General features: G+C 47.0%; 1 protein-coding gene across 5 annotated transcripts in view; it reads right to left on the reverse strand.

Annotated features, from left to right (window-relative positions):
* Nucleotides 1–24002, reverse strand: part of IQGAP3 (IQ motif containing GTPase activating protein 3) — a 44790-nt gene that overhangs the window by 15887 nt on the left and 4901 nt on the right. For 3 of the 5 annotated variants that reach the window (XM_080984190.1, XM_080984188.1, XM_080984189.1), the window contains 21 exons: nt 23897–23984; nt 23386–23542; nt 21881–21958; nt 20390–20466; nt 20105–20172; nt 19803–19916; nt 15000–15178; nt 14533–14620; nt 13239–13402; nt 12443–12530; nt 11734–11897; nt 10245–10405; nt 8348–8472; nt 7223–7386; nt 6225–6315; nt 5134–5301; nt 4835–4977; nt 4073–4243; nt 2082–2165; nt 1762–1833; nt 658–727 (listed from right to left, as the gene is read on the reverse strand). In XM_080984190.1, the coding sequence (XP_080840316.1) occupies nt 658–727; nt 1762–1833; nt 2082–2165; nt 4073–4243; nt 4835–4977; nt 5134–5301; nt 6225–6315; nt 7223–7386; nt 8348–8472; nt 10245–10405; nt 11734–11897; nt 12443–12530; nt 13239–13402; nt 14533–14620; nt 15000–15178; nt 19803–19916; nt 20105–20172; nt 20390–20466; nt 21881–21958; nt 23386–23542; nt 23897–23984 (2514 nt within the window). Of the gene's footprint in view, nt 1–657; nt 728–1761; nt 1834–2081; nt 2166–4072; nt 4244–4834; nt 4978–5133; nt 5302–6224; nt 6316–7222; nt 7387–8347; nt 8473–10244; nt 10406–11733; nt 11898–12442; nt 12531–13238; nt 13403–14532; nt 14621–14999; nt 15179–19802; nt 19917–20104; nt 20173–20389; nt 20467–21356; nt 21460–21880; nt 21959–23385; nt 23543–23896; nt 23985–24002 lie in introns of those variants that run through there. The other 2 variants (XM_080984191.1, XM_080984192.1) reach the window with 2 other exon arrangements.

A 24002-nucleotide genomic window follows, 5' to 3' on the forward strand; every position in this document is an offset into this window, starting at 1 on the left:
GTTCAACCAGTCTCAACAGAGCTTGCTGTAAGCTGACTGGTTCTGACAGGAAGCCCCTGCAGAATCTTTTGAATAGCAAAGGAGGATTTTTCCTTTGCATTTCTTAAATTCAATCTGAAGATTCAAAGGAAGAATTCATTTGCACCAAAAAGTTGATGCTTTTTTAATTCAAAACTTCTTCCGCTTTCCCATGCCTGAAATGTACCATCCGGTATGGGACAGGTGGGCACAATTGGCCCCAAACAGCCTGATGGAGCTAACTAGGGCTTTGAGTCCAAAGTTCACCCCCCTGCTCAGCGGTTTTGCTATTGTTTGTTTGCTGCCAACAAACCATTACCTGAAGCCATAGTTTCTTGCTCTCTTACAAACCTTGGTTTGCTTTAACTATGGCTTGGTGTTACATGTGTACTCAGCACAGCCGTGATTTTTTTTGGCTGCCCCACCTCAGATGTTCACCAAGCTACAAAGGCACAAGGCAAGAGCAGCTGCTGAATAAGCCAAATCTTGGGGATGGGGGAAAACCAAGCCGTGGTACATTCAATGGTCTGTTTGACAACTTGTGGCTAACTCATGGTTTGTTAAACAAACCTCGGCTTAGTGTTACATGCCAATCAGGCCAGTTTGCAAACTCAGGTTGCATGAAACCCATGTACTTACCCAACATCCTGTAATCTTCTCGTGCCTTGTTAGCTCGTACAAATGCCTGGATTTTGATTACGGCCTTGACCTGTCGAGGGATGTCAAAAGAGGGAAAGTGGTTGGAATGCAGGAGAAGGGAAGGGGTACGAAAACATCCTGGTGGCAAACAGCAGCTGCAAAATCACAGTGGGTATATTTATTATCTATTTAATGCATTTAGATCCCAACTTTTTCTCAAGTGGGGATTCAAGGCAGCTTTCAGCATTTGAAAACATTATAATAAAATACTCATCTGGCACCTTCGTTATGCATCTGTGGCGCCAGGTGAAAACATTCTTCTTCAACCAGGCCTTTGGCTGATTAATATTCCACGGCCTTTTAAATGTGTTTGTGGGAGGAGGGACTATTGGTTTCGTTTTTGTTTTTAATTATGTACTTTGTGGTTTTATTCTGTATTTTTATGCTGTGAACCACCCTGAGATCTTTGGATGAAGGGCAGTATACAAAATTTTAGTAATAATAATAAAAACAACAACAATAACCACTATACCACCAATGACTATCTTGGAGCACCTGGCTGACTATGGCTAAAAATTGTTAGAATTCCTGCTCCATGACTGCAGTCATGGGATTTTTGTCTATCACATGACGGTGTGTGTTTTGACTCCACAGAGTGGAAAGTGACGGAGACAGGCTGTTTGTGTTACTGTGAAGTGGGGCTATTGTCCTTTGTTCATTTTCTCTTTGATGTCTGATGCTAGAGAGAGAGGGTGCCATGTTGAAGTGCTCCATGTTTGTTTATATGTAAATAAAATAGATTAGCCAAAAATGCTGAGTTGCTGAGGTCTGTTACGCAAGCTGCGAAGACTCTGCGGTTCACTAAGTGTGCCGGTGTCTGTTGGCATCAGTTGCTGTGATGTTCGGGCAGAAGAAAGCTTTTGAAGCTCCCGAACGATCAACCAGGAGGGAGGGAACATGCCAGCTGGGCGTGTGTCTCTGCCAGGGTCCTACTTGAGTGCAGGAAGAGCTCCCGACAAAAATGGGTTTGGTGTGACCCAGCAAGGCAATTTTACAGTGCTGTTGTGAACAGGTGTGTGTGTGGGAAAAACACAACCTACTCACATTCTTCCTGAAGTAGGCCAACCTCTGTCGATATCGTCTGCGTATTCGCCACATCCGTACCCAGGCTTGAATCTGAACACAGCAGCAGGAACAGCACAGGTGTGAGAAGACCATTTCTGGCTGACGGGTCAAAGAAAAAGAAAGGCAACACCCTCCCTCCCCAAAGCATCTCTCCCCTTAACCTGATTTATTTTGTTAACAAATAAACATGGACAGGCATGCAACTGATCTGGTGGTTTATCATTTGTTTCATGGCCCATAAAATACTGGTGCTGGTGACAGCGAAAGGTGGGCTTTAAAGATAGGAATAAAATAAATACCTTGATGACGGCACCTGTGTTCTTCTGGAAATGCCGCAGCCTTTCCAGGTAACGCCTCCGTTGCTGGTACCCACGCCAGTAAGCCTGTGAGGAGACAGCATGGGAACTGGTTTGGGGCTGAAAAAGGCCCTGGATACAAATCTGGTCCCAACCACTGCATGATGGCCTTAAGTCAAATTTGCTGCTCTGGCCCACTTCTACCTCCTTTAAGAGGCAGCAGGCTCTGGGGGCTTCCCCCAGCCCAGGAACGCAAACCCAGGATCCAAGCTGCCCCACCCCTGAGCTGCAGCTCTTCCCAGCTGTGATATTGGAGCATCTAACCTAAGGATCCCACTCTGCAAAGAGCAGGTTCCTCCACCTCTGGGCTGGCAGCCTCCCCCGTAATACCCAGGATTTATGCACCTGTTAAGAACACTCAAAGGTGCCTCACGTAAATGTCGCAACAAGACACTGTACAACAGGGGTGGCAAACCTTTTCTGGTCTGAATGCCACCTGCACCCTGGTGGCTGCAGGTCATCTGCAGGTGTGGCCAACAGCAGGTGTGGTCACCCCACACTCTCCTCACACCCACAGGACAGTCTCTCTCCTCCCCTCCCCGTTGATCTATGCAGATCCACTGAGGAGGGGGGCGACGGTTCCAAGATGGTGACGGCTTAGCAAGCAGGCTTCGGAGCACCGCAGATTGAAGGACTGTAATTAGCGTCAATTGCTACCCAGGGAAGTAAATTTTCCTTTTTTTCACTTTTCTACTTTTAAACTTACCAACCTACTGATATTCTATCAGCACCTTCTTATCTATGCTACGGGAAACACCTTGGGCAAGTTCTGCGAAGTATCCTGGGCAGGCCCCCAGCCGCTAGCTATTAACCGCCAGCTCCCTTTAATACTTTGCTCCTGGAACTCCTGGCAGTCACCACACAGAAACTCTTAAATTGAACAAACTGAGCACTGAGGAGAGGACATGATTGCCCCCCTCCCCAAGCAACAAATGAATGCCCACTTCCCCGGTCGTCAGACCAATCTTGTATCACTTTGCCCTCATCTAATTTTCCTTTTGGCCCACCCAAACTAGTGGGGTATCAAGGCAGCAAATTTTGCTCAGAGATCCAGAGCAGGCCCCCAGACTGAAGGTCAGCCACCCTTGCACCTGTCAGGTAATTCCCATGTTCCTGAGTCAGACTTCTTGTCCATAGAGCCCAGTAATTGGCTGTGCTGACTGACAAAGACTCTCCAGTGCAGAGGAGAGTCTGCAACCCCTCCGACCTGAACCTTTAAATAATAACAATATTGATAAGCCCTAGAAATCGAGCCCAGGGCATTCTGCATGCCAAGTAGGTGCTCCGCTCCTGAGCCATATCACTGCCCCCACAGCACAGGTGTGAGCTCAAGGCAGAGATGAGCGTCAAAGGTGGGGTTTCTAATTATTTGCTACACCCACATCAGCTGCCCCATCACAGGGGAAGAACAACTTTAAAGTACGTTGTATGCCTGCAGCAAGAAGTTCTTTGGTCAGGGAATGGAAGACATGATGGGGCTTCAACCTCCCATTGGGGTGCAAGAATATGTGGGCTCTGGCTACTGCAGAGAAAATAATTTACAAATCATGCCTTTCTATGGGCAAGGAAAACCTGGAACATTTCTACACCATTTGGTGGGATTTCATTTCTTCTGTGTCAAATTCAATTCAAAACCTCTTTTCTCCCACCAATGTGTTGTATTTTGCTTTTTTTTTATTTTTCTGCATTATTTGCTGTTGTTTTTGGTTTTTTTGGAAAATGCAAACTTCTGTACTGCTATGCCTTGTGCGTAGCTTTGATTATGCTTTTTTGTACTTTCGATTTTATATAAATTAAAACCTTTACTATTGTTATCTGAAAAATATGCAACATAAAGCCATCAAAATTACAGATTTAAATATTTTTTGGGGGGGAAACACAATGAAAAGGACAATTCTTAAAAGTCTAGGCTCAGGGCAGCTGTGTCCTCCTACCTGGATCTTGAGAGCGGCTGGCACCTGCTTGCACCACAAGCTCCGCCGGGTTGCAAACTCCTGCCGGGCCAGGAAGCCCCTCATCCGGGCCTGCAGCTTCACAACCAGCGAGGTGCTCGATTCCCACAGACGCTCCCTATCGTGGGCAGCTGTGACCTGGGCAACAGTGGACTGTAGGCACAGAGAGATGCATGGGGTCAGAAGATCATCATAAGAGCTTGGTTGCTGGATCAGGCCAAAGGGGCCCCATCTGGTCGAGCCCTCTGCTCTGAATCAGATGTGCCCCAATGAGAAGCCTGCTCTCCCCACTTGCAATTCCCAGCAATTGGTATTCAGAGCTAGACTGCCCCTGGACATGGAGGTTCTGCTATCCCTGTAGAGGCCAACCAGATTGAACCAAAGGCTCCTGCAGTTTATTTAGCATTACACACACACACACACACACACACACACACACACACACACAAATATACAGCTTGCTAGTAGGTCAAATCAGAATAGTCATTAAGCAACTCCCTTCAGAAGGTTGCTATGGGGCCGGAGGGTGGGGCAAGGCAACTTAAACTAGCCACCTCCTGATGGGAAACCCAGACACCCCCAAAACAGCTCTCATCCCTCACAATTGTCCTTCTAGCAGCAGCTCCCTTTTGAGTTGGAGGATGGGGCACGGCAGGTGGGAAAAGCTGCCCCACCCAAGTGGCCAATACAGAGCCTCTCACTCCTCCGTTCTGCTTCCTAGCTCACAGGTACAAAGAGAGAGACCTGGATTTCCTCCCGGCTGAGATGCTCCGCATTGAGGGCACAGGGGCGAGGCTGGTCCCAGGAGCCTTCAAAGGTCTGCAGGCTGAAGTAATACTCTGCCCCATCCTTCAGCTTGTGCCGGACCCAAGGTAGTTTGGAGTTCCCTGCAGGTTACATTTTTAAAAAACGAAAAGAAAGTTAGAATTAAACACTCCACAGAGACACTGTTGTAAGAAAGTGCAAGCTTTCAAATCCTTGAATTTGAGCGTTAATGGCAAAAAAATGAGGGTAAGGGGAGTGACACACATATCTCGCTTTACCTGGGGCTTTTTTGGAAGCCATAAGAGCACTCAGCTGGGCCTGGTAGGAGGCAGCACACTCCATCGCCACACCACAGATAGAGACGTCCGGATTGCGCAGGACCCTGACTGTCTGTGCCGCGTTCCCTTCCTTGATGGCTTGATTGATGGCAGCGGTGCCAAGAGCCACTGTGGGACAGATGGCAAAGGCAAAAGATTTTGAAGCATTGGTCCAGGTTCACCCCGCAGGGACAAGAAACCTGACGACTTTGATGCACTTATTTAAAACATTTTTAAATCACACTTCATAAAAAGATCCAGGCTAGTGTACAAGCAGGACCCAACTCTCCCCACCAGTGATTGCAAGAAACTGGTATTCTGAGGCATACAGCAGGGGTAGGGAACATTTTTTGCTCCGAGCGCCAGATCCTTTTCAGGATTGGCACCACAGGCCGTATATGAAAGATGGTTGGGAGGTGCTAACATGCCAATCACATGTTATCATCATGATATCACACGACTGACAGGTAAGCAAGGTTGCCTACTTGTCAAAATCATACCCACGGCTTTGCGAGCCTTCCCGTTTAAACCAGTGTTTAAAAGAGGAGCCTGGGGAGACTTGCAAAAGCGCCCATTGAAGCAGCCTCCACCACCTCCTTCAAAGGGTGCTTTTGCAAAGTCCTTTAAGCTGCCTTTGCTTGCAAAACACACCTCTTTTTCTCTCTTCCCCTTCACACTTGATCAAGTGGATGTGGTATGGGGAAAAACTTGTAGCAGGCAGATTTAACCCACTGGCAGGCCAAGATTAGCCTGCAGACTGAAGGTTCCCCACCCCTGGGCATATGGCCTCTGACAAAGGAGGCTGAGCATGGCCATCATGGCTAGTAGCTGCTTGAATGTGTCTAATCTTCTTTCAAGGCCATCCAACTTGGTAGCTGTCGTAACACCTTGTGGAAGCAAAATGTGAGCTTGCCCAGGCTTTCTTGTTCCTGATCCTTCTCCCACCCCCTTTGCTCAGGCCTCCTCATGGCACCCTAAATGGTAGCAGACAGGACCACCCTTTAGGTCCTGCAGTTCCAATTGAGCCAGGAAGACCCAGACGGTGCACATACTTCTCTTTGCAGCTTCAGTGTCGTGGTTAGCTTTGGAGACGCCCTCCTGGATTTCTTCCCACCACAGCATAGCTCCAGTGTCCCCTGTCATCTAAGATAGGAAAGATAAAAATGATCACAGAATTGTCTCTCAGGGGGAAACACGGATCAAATATGCACTTGACAAGTTCACTGGGTGTCTGAGTCACCCACTACTTTCTCTCAGCCTAGCCTACCTCACAGGACTGTTGCAAGAATAAAATAGGAGAGGGAAGAACACAAGCACACACACTTCAGGAGATGGGAAGCCAAGCTCGCTCCACCATGTCTGCTGTGACAGGCCAACCCCATCAGGCCTCCTCTCCCTTGACTGTTACCTGGAGCAGTCATTCCTATCAGTAGCAGAGATGGAAAGCAGAGCTCACTCTATCACCTTTACCGAAAGCCCAGCCCAGCTGCATCAAACACCTCCCGCCCCTGAACTATCCCAGTTGGTCTTTATAATATCAACTCTTTTAAGAACTGGTGCCTGAGTTTGATTCCCCCCCCCTTCCCTCTCTGTCCATTTTCCCTTGTGTGTTGTGTTTTTTTAGATTGTAAGCCTGCAGGGGCAGGGACTGTCTACTTTCAATTGATTGTTAAGTAAGCCATTTTGGGAGCCTTCTTGGTTGAAGAGTAGGGTTACAGCCACTCTAAATAAATATTCAGAGCTGCAAGTAGCAAAGCAAGACTTAAGAGATGGAATTGCAAACATGCACAGCACCAGTCAAAACATACTGGAATAGAACAAAAAACTTCCTAACCCCCACCCCCATGCCACTTTATTCAGTCCAGTTTATGTGAATTCATAAACACACATTCTGACGCCGTAATAGTCTCCATCAGGCTTCCGGAAATGAACTTCTACAATGAAGTCTCACAGTTCTGGAGAGCCAGAGAATTCTGTAAGAAGTTAGTGTGGTTGCCTACCCCACCGCCCTGGAACCTGAACTTCATTTTCCTCTTCCCTCCTTTCCTACCTGGGCCTTCCGTTTCCGCATGCGGGTCAAAACATCATGGTAACGCTTAGCAATGGGGAGCGTCACATCGCAGAGGCCGGAAGAAGGAAGCAGCAGGGCTCTGAGGGTTTTCTCTGGGCTGCTCTGCTCCAGAGCCTCATTGATCAATCGGACAGCAAGGATTTCTGGGGACGAAAAGGAGATTTCAGGAGAACCGGGAAAACGTCTTGACCAAGCTCAGGTCAAAGATGGAGTAGTCTATAGGCCTACATTTGACATATTAAGCTCTGATCTTTGGGCTTTCAATGTGCTTTTCCAAGCCCTTTAAACCTGTCCCAGAGGACTTCCACCAGCACCACCTATGGAACCTCTGGCTCTCCAGATGTTGCTAGACTGCAACCCTTTGGCTGTGTCTGAGTTGAGAGAAAGCAGCCAGTGAACATAATTTGGAGGTGATGGCAGTGGGGAAACTGGGGTTACGATGGGTGCTGTATGGAAAGCCTCTGAGGGCTGGGTTTAGGAACACAGGAAGCTGCCTTATGCTGAGCCAGACCATCAGTTGTCCATACTGGGCTCACCTGCATGCCACTCTAAACCATTGGAACTATGGTTTGAATGTGAACACACAGCATGCTGGTGTACACTGCTGAAATCATGGGTGCTGTGCTCTAAGCCTGCTCCTGCTGAGAAACAAGCCATGGTTTGGCTTAGCATTACATCCGAAAGCAGGCTTGTGATTCAGAGAGAAACAAACCATGGCGCCAGGTTCAGATGCTGTGCTAGGTCAGACTATGGGTTCATTTTTGCTAGCAGCAGAGTGGCCGGGATTTCAGCAATGTGTACTACTTTGCTGTGCATTCTCATTTAAAACATAGGTTAGCTTGGCTAAGTTTTAGTCTAACTACGGTTTAGAGTGTCATAGAAACCTGGCCACTGACTGTCAATGGCTTTCCATGGATTCAGGCAGGAGTCTTTTCCCAGCTAAACCTGAAGATACTGGGGATCGAACCTGGGACCTTCTGTAAGCAAAGCAGATGCTCTACCACTGAGTTACAGACCTTTCCTAAAGGGCCTCCGGTGCCTGTTTCATATTCACATCACTAAAATCAGAACTGAAAATGTTTTGAAAAGTAAAAGGTGACTTACTATTATTTTCTTCTTGGGCAGAGGCATTCACACTATCCACTGAAGCCTGGATGTCGTTCCAGCTCAGGAAGTCAAACTTCGTGTCTTGAGATCGGTGCTTCCATTGTGACAAGTCGTCAAAATAACTGAGAAATTAAAAACAAAAAAGCAAGACGTCGTCTTTGCATCACCCCTTTTAGAAAAAAAAGCAGCTATTCCCCAGGTTTGTGCACATGGCAGGTAGTTTATAGGAAGCGATTCTTTGGAGGCACTGAAAGGAATATTGGGCATATCACTTTCAAGCTGCCTTCTTGTTTTTAAGGACAAGTTTCTGGTTGTAAAATTACAACTTACCGTACATAATTATAATGATGATATTTATTAATACCCTAAGTCTCATGGTGACTTACAGATAAAATAACAGCTAAATAACATGTACATTAAAGCCAGCATAAAACAAAACAGAGAAAAATCTATAACACATTCATATTTTTCAAAAGGTAGGATTAAAACATCCCACCCGCTCAAGGAGACCACAGATAATTACAAGCCAAAGGCCTGAGGGAAAATAAATGTTTCTGCCTGGTGCATAAAGTTAAGTAAGTAATGATGGCACCAGGTAAGCCTCCCTGGGGAGAACATTCCACAAAAGGGGAGCCACCACTGAAAAGATCTGCTCTTGTTTTTCCACACTCCTGACCTCCCATGGAGAGGGCACATGGAGAAGGGCCCCAGTTGATAGTGCCTGAAAGCAGATGAATCAATTTAGATGAGTCACTGATTTAAAATCACCAAGATGAAAAAGCCAATTGAAATCAGTGACTTAAATAAGAATTTCCACATTCTGAAATTCAGAAAACATATGACACAAGCATTCAGACTAATACAGCAACTAGACAAAGTAGCAACAAGATGCAGCAGCGGGCAGCCAAACAGAATGTTTATAGACAAAAGGTAGAAACTGAATGCAAACCCATATGCCTTCTGTTGCCTCTTACTGACCCGTTTCATATGCAGTACTAAGCCACACCATGGTTTAGCATGAACACACAAGTTTCCAGAGAGGAGACTTAAGCCGTTTTACTCCATTTCCTTCCTGCTGTGCTACCTGGGGCTAAGCCACGGTTTGGCTCAGTGTGTTGTCTGAACAGGGGCTCGTGGTTTGTTTCACTCCAATCAAACCATGAGCTCAGTAAAGATGTGTTCTGAATTGGATAGTGGTTGATAGATCTATGCTTTATTAACCAAGGCAGCTAAGAATAAAACCTCTATGCTCAAAGTACTTTTGAGTACCAGGGTCTTAGTGACAGATTATGCTGGCTAAGATACAGTGGTGCCCCGCAAGACGAATGCCTCGCAAGACGAAAAACCCGCTAGACGAAAGGGTTTTCCGTTTTTCGATGCGCTTCGCAAGACGAATTTCCCTATGGGCTTGCTTCGCAAAACAAAAAAGTCTTGCGAGTCTTGCGATTTTTTTTCGCTTCCCCCCCCCCTTTTTCTAAGCCGCTAAGCTGCTAATAGCCTTTTAGCCGCTAAGCCACTAAGCCTTTAATAGCCGCTAAACCGCTAATAGCGCTAATCCGCTAATAGGGTTGCTTCGCAAGACGAAAAAACCGCTAGACGAAGAGACTCGCAGAACGGATTAATTTCGTCTTGCGAGGCACCACTGTATTTAAAAGCCTGCAGATCTTCAGACCAGCCTGTGCCTCAAGATCTCCAGAGCTACAATTTCCAGAGTGGTTTAACAGTCAATCCCTCTTCCCAGGGAATTATGGGAATTGAAGCTCTGTGAGGGGAACTCTCAGCACCCTTAATAGACTAAAGCTCCCAGAATTCTTTGGGGGAAGCCAAGGCTGTTTATAGTGGTATCAGAGTACTAGGCATGACAGAGAAGAGATTTGGGGGGAAGTGGGTTTACCGCTGCGCATTGCTCTCTTCTATCTCTGACAGGCCCAAAGCAGGGCTGACCAAGCTCCTCCAGAAGCTGGAGGCGTCTCCGTCCTTGAGGGCCTGGTTGACCAGTGCCACTGCCGAAAGCATCTCCACAGCGACAAACAGCTCCTCTTGAACCAGCTCCCTCTGCAGAAAAAAAGGAGATTCACAAAGAATTAAATGCAATAGCTTTTTGTGGGTGTTTTTTTTTAATGCTGTGTGTTTCCTGAAATTGCTTGGCGGGGGGATCCTTCAGAAAAGGGAGCTGCCTGGGAAACTCAAGGTGCGATGGTCTCAGGGATCCTGAGCTTTAGGAAGTTAAGAGGGGTCCACCAGGGAAATGAGCAAGCTGCTTTGATCTTGGGTGGCAGAAGGCTAATGGAAGCTAGCCCTGCTTTTCCCAGCAATTTGTGAGCAGGCTGGACTGCACAGTGCACTGGCTCAGCCTTTTTAAAAAAGTACCATATTTTTCCATACTCAAAAATCACGTCAAAAAACTGGGGTCGTCCAATACACGGATAGTAGCATGGGTGGGGGAGAGAAGCACCGCACCAGTCATTCAGTTGGTGGGAGCGTGGCTTCTCCAGATGCCGCAGCGAGCGATCTGGGGGGTGTTTCCTGCCCGCAGCTGCATGGGTGGGGTGGGGAAGCCGCGCACCGCCAGCCAGCTCTTTGGTGGGAGCGCAAATTCACCCGATGTCACTGCGTGCGGGAAATGATCTAGGGAGTGTTTCCTGCTTGCAGCTGCATGGGGTGAGAGGCTCAACAACTTTGGGCCATCTCCCCTCCTTTTCTTTAAATGTAGTCCCCGAATATGGGGTGCGTGTCTTATACAAGGGGGTGTCTTATAGAAGGAAAAGTACAGTAATCACTTTGGCACATGCCAGGGCTCTTTCCCATTTGGGCTGCAAGCATGAGTGGGAGGGTGGTAGCAGCCATTACTGGACAGCAAAACTCAACAGCAACAATAGCAGCAATAATAATAACAATGATAATAATAATACCTTTATTGTCATTGTACAACCTGTGTACAATGAAATTAAACGAGCCTCCCCCGCAAACACTCAATCTCGTATCGAACAACACACCACCTCGCAAGTCAATTTTGCTATGTAATTTTCCGTTCAACAGCCTAACAGCCCACGGAGAGAAGCTATTTTTTAGCCTGTTGGTACAGCTGATTATACTTCTATATCTCCTGCCCAAGGGTAGAAGATTAAAAAGGTGATGGCCGGGGTGTGAGTCATCCCTGAGAAATTTTCTCGCTCTCCTAAAGCAACAATCCCTTGCAATGTCATCAAGGGACAGCCCATGATGTCATGTGCTGTATTCACCACCCTCAGTAGAGACTTTCTGTCAGTGGCTGTCAGGCCAGCATACCACGCTGTGATACAATATGAAAGGACATTTTCTATTGTAGACTAGCAGCACTGCAGGGCTGTTGTGCAAGGAAAGGCCCCTGGCATTGCACTCACCTGCGGGTGCTGCCGCTGAAGGGCAGACAGCTCTCGCTGATAGAGCCCCGCAGCAAAGAGGAAGACATCCGGCAGCTGAGCTTCGGGGTCTGCCAGGGAGCGCACCGTCTCCTCCGCTACCCCTTTCCGAATGGAGGCGTTGATACGGCTCACGGCCTGTGTCACTGTGTGTTAGTAGGGTGAGATAAGAACATAAGAATGCCAGGACTGTTAAAACGGAAAGGCCCATCCTGCTCAGTACGTGACTCACAAAGGTGAGTTCAGATCTCTGGTAATGCATCTCAACCTGGTGCTTGACGACAAAATCTGCTCCTAAGTGGGTAGCAAAACCAGGGGGGCTGATGAGCGCACAGCATCCCACAACTAGGCTGCCACCCATGGTATACACAGGGTATATTGGGTTCTTGAGCCATCCACCAACCACAGCTCAGCGACAGAGTATCCCCCTTCCATGCATAACAACCCCACAGGCCTAAGGTTCATCACCACCCCATCCCTAAACAAATGAATACACTAATAATTATTCTGCATGTTACAAATAAAGTATAGGCCAGACAGCAAGTTCCCCCAGGAATGAATGGTTTCTGGCAATTTCCCAAGTGACACATATCAATCATTTGAGGCACAACACACCGAAGAATTCTGAATATGCCTAAACCCCCAGGGCCCACTCACTAGCCCTCAGTCCTAAGGGCAGATCTTCACTCACCAGCACGTTCTTGATCTCCTCTTTCGTTGGCCACGTAAAGCCCAGCTTGGATTTCCTCTTGCTCAAGCAAGTCCGCGTAGCCCAGCTCCTGAGAAAAAGGGCAAAGGGATGGCTTAAATGCAAGCTAATAGGGAGCGTGATTGGCTGGAAAGAACAAGGTTGGCTGGGGAATCTCACTGCAACTGGGCAGTTTAAGGCATTGCACGGAAGCCCAACGGTAGCCTGGCCTCTGCAGCGGAGCCAGAATTGTAATGAGAAAAGGCTCTTCCAACAGCCTTTGCCAACCTGGTGCCCTCCAGAGGTTTCACACTACAACTCCCATCAGCCCCAGGTAGCCCAAAACCTCTGGAGGCCACCAGGTTGGCAAAGGCTACCTTAGCACAAATTTTGAGCTAAAGTCCCCAGTTGTTTGTACTCCAGAAAGGGCTTTTTGCTTCAGTGTAGAGAAGGAGCCTGCAAGCATCTTTAGAGATGTGTCCAGAACAAGATTGCTTCTGTCCTTGGGAACTGTCAGTCAACTTCTTTGTACATAGCCAGAGGCCTTTACAAAATATCAGATACAGAATTTCCAAAGCGTTACATGAATTAAAGGAGAAACTTGTTATGGAAGATCACAGGACCACTGTTAATAATCACGTATACCAGGGATAACAAAACACTGAATTAGAATCGATAATACTTTATAAATCCTGCCTTGGGAATTCTGGCCAATCAGCTGGGGGGGGGGGGCAAATAGTTCCGATTCACAACTGCCCTTCTTCTCCTCCTCCTTCCCACCAAGCCAAATGAGCCTTACCAGAGCCTTCTGCTCCCGGTCAGTGCTCAGCTGATCCAAGTACCAGTCCGCATTCTCTCGCCGCAGGTTCCTCAAAGCCAGGGCAGGATCCTGCAAAGCGCAGTACAACCCCTGGGGATCCTGTTCCTCAAGGGCATCGTCCACCAGCTCCAGAGCACCTTTCGCTATATGTTTTCAGAAAATAAAAAGTAATCGCGAAGAGTGCTTATGTATCGAAAAGCAAATCGCTTCTCCCTCTTCTCAGGGCCATAGCGCAGTGGTACAGCACCTACCCTGCACTGATGCTTAATCCCCCCCCGGGGGGGCGGGGACCTCCTCTTTATAGGGTCTTTGCAGTGCTAAAAAAAAAAAAAAAAGACCCCCACAAGTGGCTGCCTCTCAGAATACAGGCAGTGGGTTACGTTCCAGGTCATCGCACACGGAAGGCCATTTCCCCCTCTTCCGGTGCTGAACATGGCTCGTGTGTGTGGTCATGCGGGCATCAACTACATGCAAATTGAGAGCTGCCTGTATAGGCCTTTGAGTACAATAAAACTTCACCTGTCATTACAGAGATATGGGTCCAAATTTGGGACATGGCAGAAGCTGGCAGAGAAAGTGGATAGAGAAAAAGGTTTTCTCCCTCTGTCATAACACTAGAACTCATGCACATCCAACAAAGCTGAATGCTGGAAGATTCAGGACAGACGAAGTTTTTCTTTTCTTCCCACGGTGCAGTTAATCTATGGAACTCGCTCCTGCAGGAGGCAGCGATGGTCACCAGCTTGGACAGCTTTAAAAGTGGATTAGTCAAATTCACGGAGAAGAAGGGTATCAATGGCGACTAGCCACAATGGCTCGGCCTCCATGATTTGGGCTCTCAACAATAGTTGGGGAAGGATGGGGAACCTGCAACCGCCCCAAGGTCAAGGCTGCTGGGGAACTGTGGTCCAAAAACACCCCAAAGGCAAGGTATCAGAATCTTATCTTTAATTTCACTCCTTTATTGTGAATAGCATTTTATAGAGGTATAAATAACTGTAAATATGAAAAGAGGAAAAGTATTCTCTAATTTTTTTCCTTGGTTATATGTATTTTCTTTTTCCTTTGTATTTTCTTTTGTTGTAAATATGTATGTTTTCTAATTTGTACTTAATAAAAATTTTAAAAAATTAAAAACAAAAACACCCCAAAGGCCACAGGTGAGCCAATGCTGCTTTAGGGCAAATCATGCTTAAGCGCCGTATCTAGACTGAACTGCTGAACTCCAAAGAGGTCGCCCTGAGTAGGGCAGAGAGGCTGCCATTCTGCTTACCATTTGCGTTGTTGATGCTGCTTTGTATCTCGGCCTGGGTCAGGCACCGATCATAAATATCTTCGCCATCGGGGATTTCTTGTAGAGGCTGAGTGTGCGGAAGAAAAAGGCAACACTTTTGGTTTCAATCTGTTGCCCTCCAGGCTGTGCTGGCTGGGGCTGATGGGAGTTGTAGTCCCAAACATCTGGAGAGCCCTAGATTGGCAAAGTCTGTTTTAAGAGCATCTCTTCTAGCCAAGCATTCTGTGGGGCTCTAAATTGTGGACGTTGATTGAATATATATATATATATATATATATATATAGTATATAGTAATATTTTTATGATATTGTAAACAGCTCAGATTTCTTCAAAATATGGAGGGGTATACAAATGACCTAAATAAAACCACCACCACCACTTTCACCACTACATTTATCCGAAATGCATCAGTGTGACCACCTCCACCTCAGACAACCTTTGCTTACCTGCTTCTTCCCATTCTTGGCTTTCTCTGCCTTGGCCAGGTAGAGAACTTCCTGGTAGATGGCCCCGAAGCCCTTCCGAAGGCTGGAGAGCATGGCATTGGGGTTGTGCAAGGCCAGGACAGTCTCCTCCACAACCCCCTTTTCCACTGCTTTGTTGATGGCCAGGACTGCGGCGTGGACTAGGGGGTGGGAATAAGAAAGGCAAAGTCCAGTGTTAGGCAGCAAAGACACAAACGCCAAACGCCCTCCGCCCCACAGTGACATAGCACAGTTTCCATCTTGGAACCTGCTTTAAAAACAACGAAGAACAAAGAAACAAAGTACAACGGCTGTGTGGAGTTCATTATTGCAGTTGGAATAGAACAATCAGGAGGTTCGGTGCACTTTTGCAGACACTCCCACAGGATGGGGGAAGCCATGTACCTTAAATGTGTGGTGTAGATGTGGCCTAATATGGTGACATGAGAGAGCCAGCAGTAAATCATACTGAGCAAGCTGGGGTTAACTCTTTATTGGCAAAACAGGATTTGCACAGGAGTGTCGGGTCTAATTGTGGGAGTCATAAAGCCACGGTAAAGGCTTGTAATATTGCAGGGTGCCCCCTGACCTTGGCTGACCAGCATTCTGAGCTTTACAATGTATTGGAATGTATTGGAGCTGTGTTTCCTCTGGGCAGTGATTGACCTTAGATGGTGAGTGGGCAATAAAAGCCTTGACCGGATGAGGTAACGTGAGACACTGGCAAACAGCCATGCGGCTGGAGAGAGACAAAGGAATAAAGAAGTTTGCAGGAGGAGGAGAGGGAAGTTCGAAGGGAGCTGCTCCTACCATCATGAAAATATTGCTGGCTCTCTGTGTCATTATTTTATGCTAAATTTCGCCATTTGTACGGCTGGCTCCGACAAGTGGTGCCCCGTGTGAGGCTGAATAAAAGAATACGTCTGAGGACTAAGAGGATTTTAAAAGAAAACCGTGTGAGGTAACTTAAAGAAAACAGTCTGAGGCAGACTGAGGCTTTTAAAAGGAAACTGTGTGAGGTTTATCGATCCTAGCAAAGGATATCATCGGCTCACTACGCCCGGCCAGGGTTTCAAGCGCTAATCATCTTAAAAAGATCCCGGTGAGTTCCGATCCCTTATTTATATTGATTTTAGAAAAATGGGCAGCTCTTTGTCTGCTCCCCAACAGAAGTTTTTAAAAGACTTAAAATTTCTCCTCTCCTCCAACGAATTGGAAGTTCCGGAGGGTGATTTAATCCAGCTCATTCTGGCTATCGAAGAGCATTCCCCCTGGTTTCCTGCAGATGGGACTTGGGAATTAAAACTTTGGGACAAGATCGGGGAACAATTTCATGGGCACCCCAGCATAAGTGTTCGGATTCTAAATGCATGGTGCAAGGTTCGTTACGCCATGGGCTCTTTATCACCAAAAAATATCTCTATGGCTGCATTGCCAACACAACCTTCAGCTTCTTTAATTCAGCCTGCTGTGTTAGAGACTGTTCCAATACTTGCTTTGCCAGCAGCAGCCCCAGACCCCAAACCTCCGGACTACAGTTCCTCACCAGAGGACCCAATCCTGCAAAAATACCGTGGTCTGGCTGGCAATGATCCTGCTCTTTCAGTGGCAGAACCAGCCACTCCTTTTCAACGTGCAGTCCTTGCCTCTTCCTTAATTCAGGATACTATGGCATTCCCTGTTATTGTGCCCCCTGCTGGTGCCCCGGCAGGCACCCAAGCCCAACACCAACCTTTTGACTTTAAGATTCTGAGAGAGCTGCAACAGTCAGTAAAGGCCAATGGACTCCAAGCCCCATATACGCAGGCGCTTTTAGAAGCCACATTAGCCCAGCTCTTGGTTCCAGAGGACATCAAGCCTTTGGCCCATACAGTGTTACCCCCATCAGCTGGTGTTTTGTTTGCCCACGAATGGGAAACTGCCTGCCGTGCTTATGCTCCAGCCTTGTTACAACAAGTCAGAGGAAATAATCCAAATGTTACCCTCGCAGACGTCTTAGATGCCATGTTGGGGCGTGGTCCCTTCGCTCAAGCTTCAGTGCAAGCCACACTGCTGCAAATCTTATTGAGGGACACTGCTCTTGCTGCTAAACAAGCAATGAGAAAAATCCCAGAACCCACCAGTATTCAATCAAGGTGGGGTTCAATCAGGCAAGAGGCAAGAGAATCATATTCTTCCTTTATGGACAGGCTGCTTACAGCAGTGAGTCGCCAAATTGAAAATCCTGAAGCCAAACAAATAATTATCAAACAATTGGCCTTTGAAAATGCCAATGAGGATTGTAAGGTTGCGTTACGACCGATAATACACAATCTTGCCACAGACACAGCAGCCATGCTTCGCATTTGTCAGTCTGTCGGAACAGCCAGCCACAAGGCTCATCTGCTGGCAGCAGCGCTAAATGAAAACCAGCCTGTAGCCACCGATACAACTTGTTTCCAGTGTGGCAAACCAGGATCACTGATACCCCAGGGGGGGTAGAACAGTGGCCTCTACCAAAAGAAAAATCCGCAGCAGCGGCACCAGCTATCTCTGAACAGCTTATTTCTGAACAATTGACTTTCGGCCACATTGAACCATCTTCATCCCACTGGCTCCAGCAGACAGGGAACAGTTTGCTTTTACATTGCCAGCATATAACAATATGCAGCCCACCCAGCGATATCAGTGGGTTGTCCTGCCTCAAGGCATGCGGAACTCCCCTACACTTTGTCAACATTTTGTGGGTGAAGCATTGAAACCTTTCCGCATGCGCCACCTAGAGGTGCTGCACACGAACTGCATCTGGCAGTGTTTGCCTTCCTAACCATTTGCCTTGCCATCCTTTGCTGCACCGTTATACAAGGAAGAGAAGCAGACGACCAGTCCTAGTTGAAACCACCATATTTCACCTCATCGGCTGGCAAGCAGCTGTCGTCAGAATCCTACTCTGGCTGGCAGTATCCGTGGCTCAGCCACTTTTGAACTAGAAGAACAGCATTGTTGAATAAGACTTTTAGGGGAGAAAATTATCATAAGATATGGAGGGATAATATTTTTGTACAAGATATGATTATGTTTGCCAGTTTATTGCATGCTTCTAAATGTTGGGTGTGTATGCCAGTCATTCAGGCAAAATGCTTCATGGTGTGCCTGTCAATGGATCTTTTCAATTTACTAATATTATATCCCCTAAGCCTCCAGTACAATTGACCCTCCATGAGCCTCCCCCCATTTATTTTCAAATTAAGGAGGGGAAAGAATCATGGGGCATATATCCAAACTGTCAATATACATTGAATTTCACTTTTAATAGCTTTTGTTCTCTTACAGGAATATACAGTGACAAATCTCAGTGCTATAGGAGTGACACCAGTGCATGGCTAATTAAACTAAAAGGAAGCCTACCATGCAGCTTGGAATCAGAATTCTTATATTCTTGGCTTCCGGATTTTAGTGATCATTATAGTAGTTATTGATTTTAGTGATCATTATAGTAGTTATTTGCATTATTTTGTGTTGCTGTATCCAATGTATTCTTTCTATAATTTCTATATGTACTGCATGGTTCTCCAGTCCGCGGCCCGCTTCCGGTGTCAAAGAGTCGCTTATCGCGTATTGACTCTGATATAAAGTAAAGAAAGAGGGCATGTGGGAGTCATAAAGCCACGGTAAAGGCTTGTAATATTGCAGGGTGCCCCCTGACCTTGGCTGACCAGCACTCTGAGCTTTACAATGTATTGGAATGCATTGGAGCTGTGTTTCCTCTGGGCAGTGATTGACCTTATATGGTGAGTGGGCAATAAAAGCCTTGACCGGATGAGGTAACGTGAGACACTGGCAAACAGCCATGCGGCTGGAGAGAGACAAAGGAATAAAGAAGTTTGCAGGAGGAGGAGAGGGAAGTTCGAAGGGAGCTGCTCCTACCATCATGAAAATATTGCTGGCTCTCTGTGTCATTATTTTATGCTAAACTTCGCCATTTGTACGGCTGGCTCCGACATCTAATGAGCACAGCAACTCAGGTCTTGCTCCCATGAAGCAGTTGCCGAGGTCAAAGCTCCCCATCTCCCCACAGTTGGCTAATTCTTGTCTCCAGGGTGTTTCCCAAGCAAGTGGGAGACTTTGTCTACATTCTTGCCTTTGCTCCTCCCACCGCATACCTCTCCTGGTTCTGGGAGATCAGAGGGAAGGGAGCTTGTTGCAGCAGGAGGGGGAGATACCCGTGCCTCTTCACCAGCCTGACCCACCTCTGCCTCTTGGCCTCTCTCCTCTCCAGTCTCCACTTCTGCCTCCAATTCTGGGCTGCTCTCTGCCACAGCCTCTTCCTGCTCACTAAACCCTGTCACCTCTTCAGCTTCCGACACCTCCTTCCAGTCTTGTCCCTCTGATCACTTATCACCGTCCCATCATCAATCCTGAGCTCTGAGCCTTCTTCTTTTGGGGTTCCCCAGCTGGTTCCTCCCACTATTCCTCTGCATCCAACCAGTCCATTATATCTGGCTATCCCTCTGGGCCACCTGTTCTTTTCTTGATTTCTCCCCTGCTGGTTCAGAGGAACAATTTGTTCCTTGCATTTTCTGGCACAGGGCAATGGGAACTCAGCTGGGTTAGACCAAAGGTTCATCTTGCCCAGTATCCTGTTTCCAACAGCGCTTGGCTGCTCGCCTCTGAGAAGCCCGCAAGCAGGGCATGAAGGCAGGAGCTCTCCCTGGCACTTGGCACAGAGAGATATACTGACCCTGAACATGGCCATTCCATTGGGTTCTCACAAATGCCCTCTCCTCCTCCACAAATGTTATCTACCTGCAGCCTCGTCCACCGAGAGCTCGTTAGCAAGGATCCCACCAATCTTGCTGAAGGATGGAAGCTGCAGACCATATTTCTCCAGCTCACGTTTCATGTGGTTTATTTCCTCCTCTAGGATAGGGAAAGAGAAAAGGTTCAATACGTCACACTCATTTAGCAGCAGCCACAAAGAGCACAATGCTTGGGCTGGGATTTCCAGGTGAACAGAAAACAAACACAGGGTCAGCAGCTGTCCTCCATCTGCTCCATAACACACAAACTAAGTGTCAACAAGGGAAACACCCAACTCCCCTTCTTACCTGTGAATTTGACTTTCCCATACAAATCCTGGATCTGGGGAGCCAGCCCAAGTTTAAAGAGGTATAAACTAGGAGGGAAGACAGACACAAAAATCTGGATTTGCTTGTGCACACACAAAGGACCCAAGAGACTCCAAAACATGCTCACAGCAAAAAAAGAAGGGGAAATAAAGAACCAACTTCCACTACTCTTGAGGAGCCACAAAAGACTTGTGCTGCAATCCATGGTATGGGAGGGAGAACAGTCAGAATTCCAGCCCCCGTACGAAGGTTGTCCCTCCTTACCTCAAAGCATGAATACAATACACCACACGAGGCATATTCTTTTTGTCATAGATGTCTGTTGTTTCAGGGTGAAAGATCTGTTGAAAAACAGAAGTAGAATTTCAAAGGCTTAACTTCAGAACACCCATCAGGGAAATGCCTTTTTTATTAGGGCAACCAAAATATCACAAAGATTGATGAAGAGCTCTGGAGGATTCAAGAGGCTGCACTTTATTTTTGCTAATATTTAGGTTGGCGGAAATTTAAAAAAACTCCGCTAGTATAGATTTTGGAATTATTTCATAGGGCCCAACACAGCTACATTTACTATTCACAGGAGTAATATGGGGGTGAGGAACTGGTTCCAGCCAGCGAACCAAATCCTTATCTCTGCCAACCTCCCATGAGTCAAGTTTGACAGATGGGCTGGGTGCATCTTGACCTGCTCAACACCTGATGTCATATATGTACAACAGGTATAGCACAGGTGGGCATGACTTGGCCAAAATTGCCCACTTCTTGGGCCAAATGCGGAGACTAGCCAGAACATAAGAACTGGCTGAATTGGGCCAATGGCCCATCTAGTCCAGCATTCTATTCTCACAGTGGCCAACCAGATGCCCCAATGGGAAACCCATGCACAAGAGCCCTCTCCCTTACAGTGGTTTCCTGAAAGTACTATTTGGAAGCATTTACAGCATCCGACTCTGGATGTATGATTTCATAACATCATACATGCATAAAGTAGAATATTCCACGCTGACACCAAAAATAAACTGTGGAGGCAGAGCATAGCCATCCTGGCTAGTAACCATTGGTAGCTTTTCCTCCATGTATTTGTCTAATCCTTTTTTAAAGCCATCCAGGTTGATGGCCATCACTGTGGCGCAACAGTAAAGGAATCGACGCAGAGTCTTCTTTATAAACAGGACGAAACTTTCCTGAAGAAAATAAACTTGTTCAGAAACAGCATAGTTAAAGAGCATAGACAGAGGCACAGTCTTAGTGATTTACTAGAGTCCCAGAGCAACTGTGTCGGCCTTAGCTTTTCATAGCAACAACAGCACTATTCCACAGACTACTCCATACACAATCCATACAGCTCTCTGACTGAGGCCCCTGGAGAGACTGGCTACTTTTATAGGGAGAATGAGTCATCACCTGAGTCACAGTGACTTAGCAGTTTGCTGTTAGCAGGCTTAGGCTTGAATGACTGTGTAGGCCTTGTAGGCCTTGCTGCTTCTTTTGCTCTCAAGAACCTTTGTCTCATGACAATCACTGCGAGTTTCATAGAAGGAGGACTTTTACCTGCCTTGAATCTTCCAACATTCAGAGTCATTGAATGCCCATGAGTCCTAGTGTTACACGACAGAGGGACAAAACTTATCTCTATCCATGGCATGCGTAATTTTATAAACTTCTGTCATGTTGGGCTTGCGGGCTGGAGCTTCCCAGCTGCTGGATTAACGCAACCTTTTTAAGTACCAAGAGACTAGAAGGTGAATCCATTACCGTGGGCAATCCTATGTGGCTCATGGCGTCCCGCCAGCGGTTGATGTTGTCCGTGTGTCGGAAGTGCAGCCCGCAGGCCTAGAATGAAGGAAAGAAGAAGCACTTCATTCGGGGCAGCCTGAGAACCAAAACCCAGGGCCATCTCTCTGCACTTTACTGTGTGCAGTCTTAGAAACTCAGATATAGGCGCCTTAAACCTAGGCTGTGGTCGCCACAATGGAATACCTAAGCACCGTTCCCCTTCCCCCGATGGGACTTCTTCTTCTTCTTCTTCTTCTTCTTCTTCTTCTTCTTCTTCTTCTTTATTATTTCATTTTCTATCCCGCTTCAAATCTCAAAGCGGTTTACAACACATCAAATAAAGCATCAAATAAAACAATCCAGAATAAAACGAATTCAAGCTTCAAGGAAAATATTCCAGATCTTTCTGTAAGTGGCATTTTGCTTTCCCCAGCTGCCAGCCTGGCATCCAGAGATCTCCACATGGTCACAATTGGAATTTTGATCGCTGACTCTGTGGTATCTGATAGGACTGAAGACAGGATATCTACTGTGAGTTCGCTATTACTCACAGTTGCTGTGCGTTGCTCTGCCTTCTGAAATTTTGCCCGCTATAAGGAAAAGTGAACTGCAGCAGAACCACCAATCTCTATTAATGTATTTTACATGGAATGAGAGGTAAATAGCTACTTCCATGCCAACTTGTTCCCTTATTATTTTGATTACTGCAGCTTTTCAATGCTTGATTTTGATGCCTCTCCTTTGAAAGTATTTCAGATTTTATGCCTCTGAAATAGATCAGATTTGTATGTTTGTGGACCCACCTCGTATGCTGAATTTTTATTCTGTTCCATTAATAATGGTTGTGTGTCTTTTGTAGCTGTAACTTTTAAAATAATTTTCTATCGCTGTATCCTGCCCTGAGACTTTATGATGAAGGGTTGGACAAAAAAAGCTTATAAAATAGAAATAAATAAAAAGAGGGTCCACATTTTCGCTCTCTGGGGCAAGGGGCACACTGCCCTTCAGTAAGTATGACTGAGCCCAGCTTCGGTCTCAGTCTTAGAGCTGCAGATGGGAGTGGAAGTCACAACCCCACCATTGCACACGGATCATTCCCTTTGGGGGGCGTGCGTGCGTGGTGTTGCATAACCAAGGCAGCTAGAGAGCCTTGGACTGTGGAACAGGGGGGCAACAATAATCCAACAAGCCCCCTACCCTTTCCATCTCCAACCTCGGAGCTGAGTGGCGGAGGAGAGAAGAGAAAGCAAGAGATTGGTGTGCTACAGAGGTGCAGCAGGAGGAACTGAAGATATTGGCAACTACATGACCCAACAGAGCCAGTGAAAAAACTGCAGACTCCTGATCAAAATCAAAGCTAAAGCTGCCTGACGCAGAGTCCCACCATGACTCAATCTAGCCCAGTCTTCACCAATTTGGTGCCCTAGTGAGGCAAAATGGCAAAATGGTCGTGAGCTGAGCATCAGCAAGGGGAAAACACTCACCTTGAAACGGGCCTGGTCAAGATCATAAATCTTCCTCAAGGGACACACGTCAGGTGCAAAGAAATGACCCAGCTTGGCCAGAGTGACCCCATTCCGCAAACTCTCCTCCAGTTCAGTAGGTGAGGCCAGATCCTCCTTCAAGCAGCCCTCCATCCAGCTGAAATATGCAGAGAGCAATGGAAAGGATGCCTTTTGTTTCCTCGGCACACATGCCCAGAGGTGGCCTGATATATTCAATGGCTGTCCCCTTGTGCCTTCAGAAGCCGTTCTGGTGTCCTTCCAGACCCCACCCCATGCCCCCCAAGCAATAGTGGCAGAAGAACATAAGGAAAGCTCTTCTGGATTAGACCAATGCAGGCCCATCCAGTCTAGTGTGCCTTGTCCTACAGGGTATGGCAGTGTAGTAGTTAGAGACCTCAGACCTGGGTTCAAATCCCACTTGACCACAAAGCTCCCTCATTGTCCTGATTTAGGCCCTCTTAGACCCTCACCCGACTACAAGGACCCTCACCGCTTGGCTTCTTCTAGATGACAGAGATACTGGTAGGCGATGTTCTGGTGCCTCTTCTCATCCATTTCATCCGCTGTAAGGCGCTCATCTGGGGAAAGCAAGCAAA

Source organism: Podarcis pityusensis (genome assembly GCF_964106645.2).
Source record: "Podarcis pityusensis genome assembly, chromosome: 16".
NCBI lineage: Eukaryota > Metazoa > Chordata > Lepidosauria > Squamata > Lacertidae > Podarcis > Podarcis pityusensis.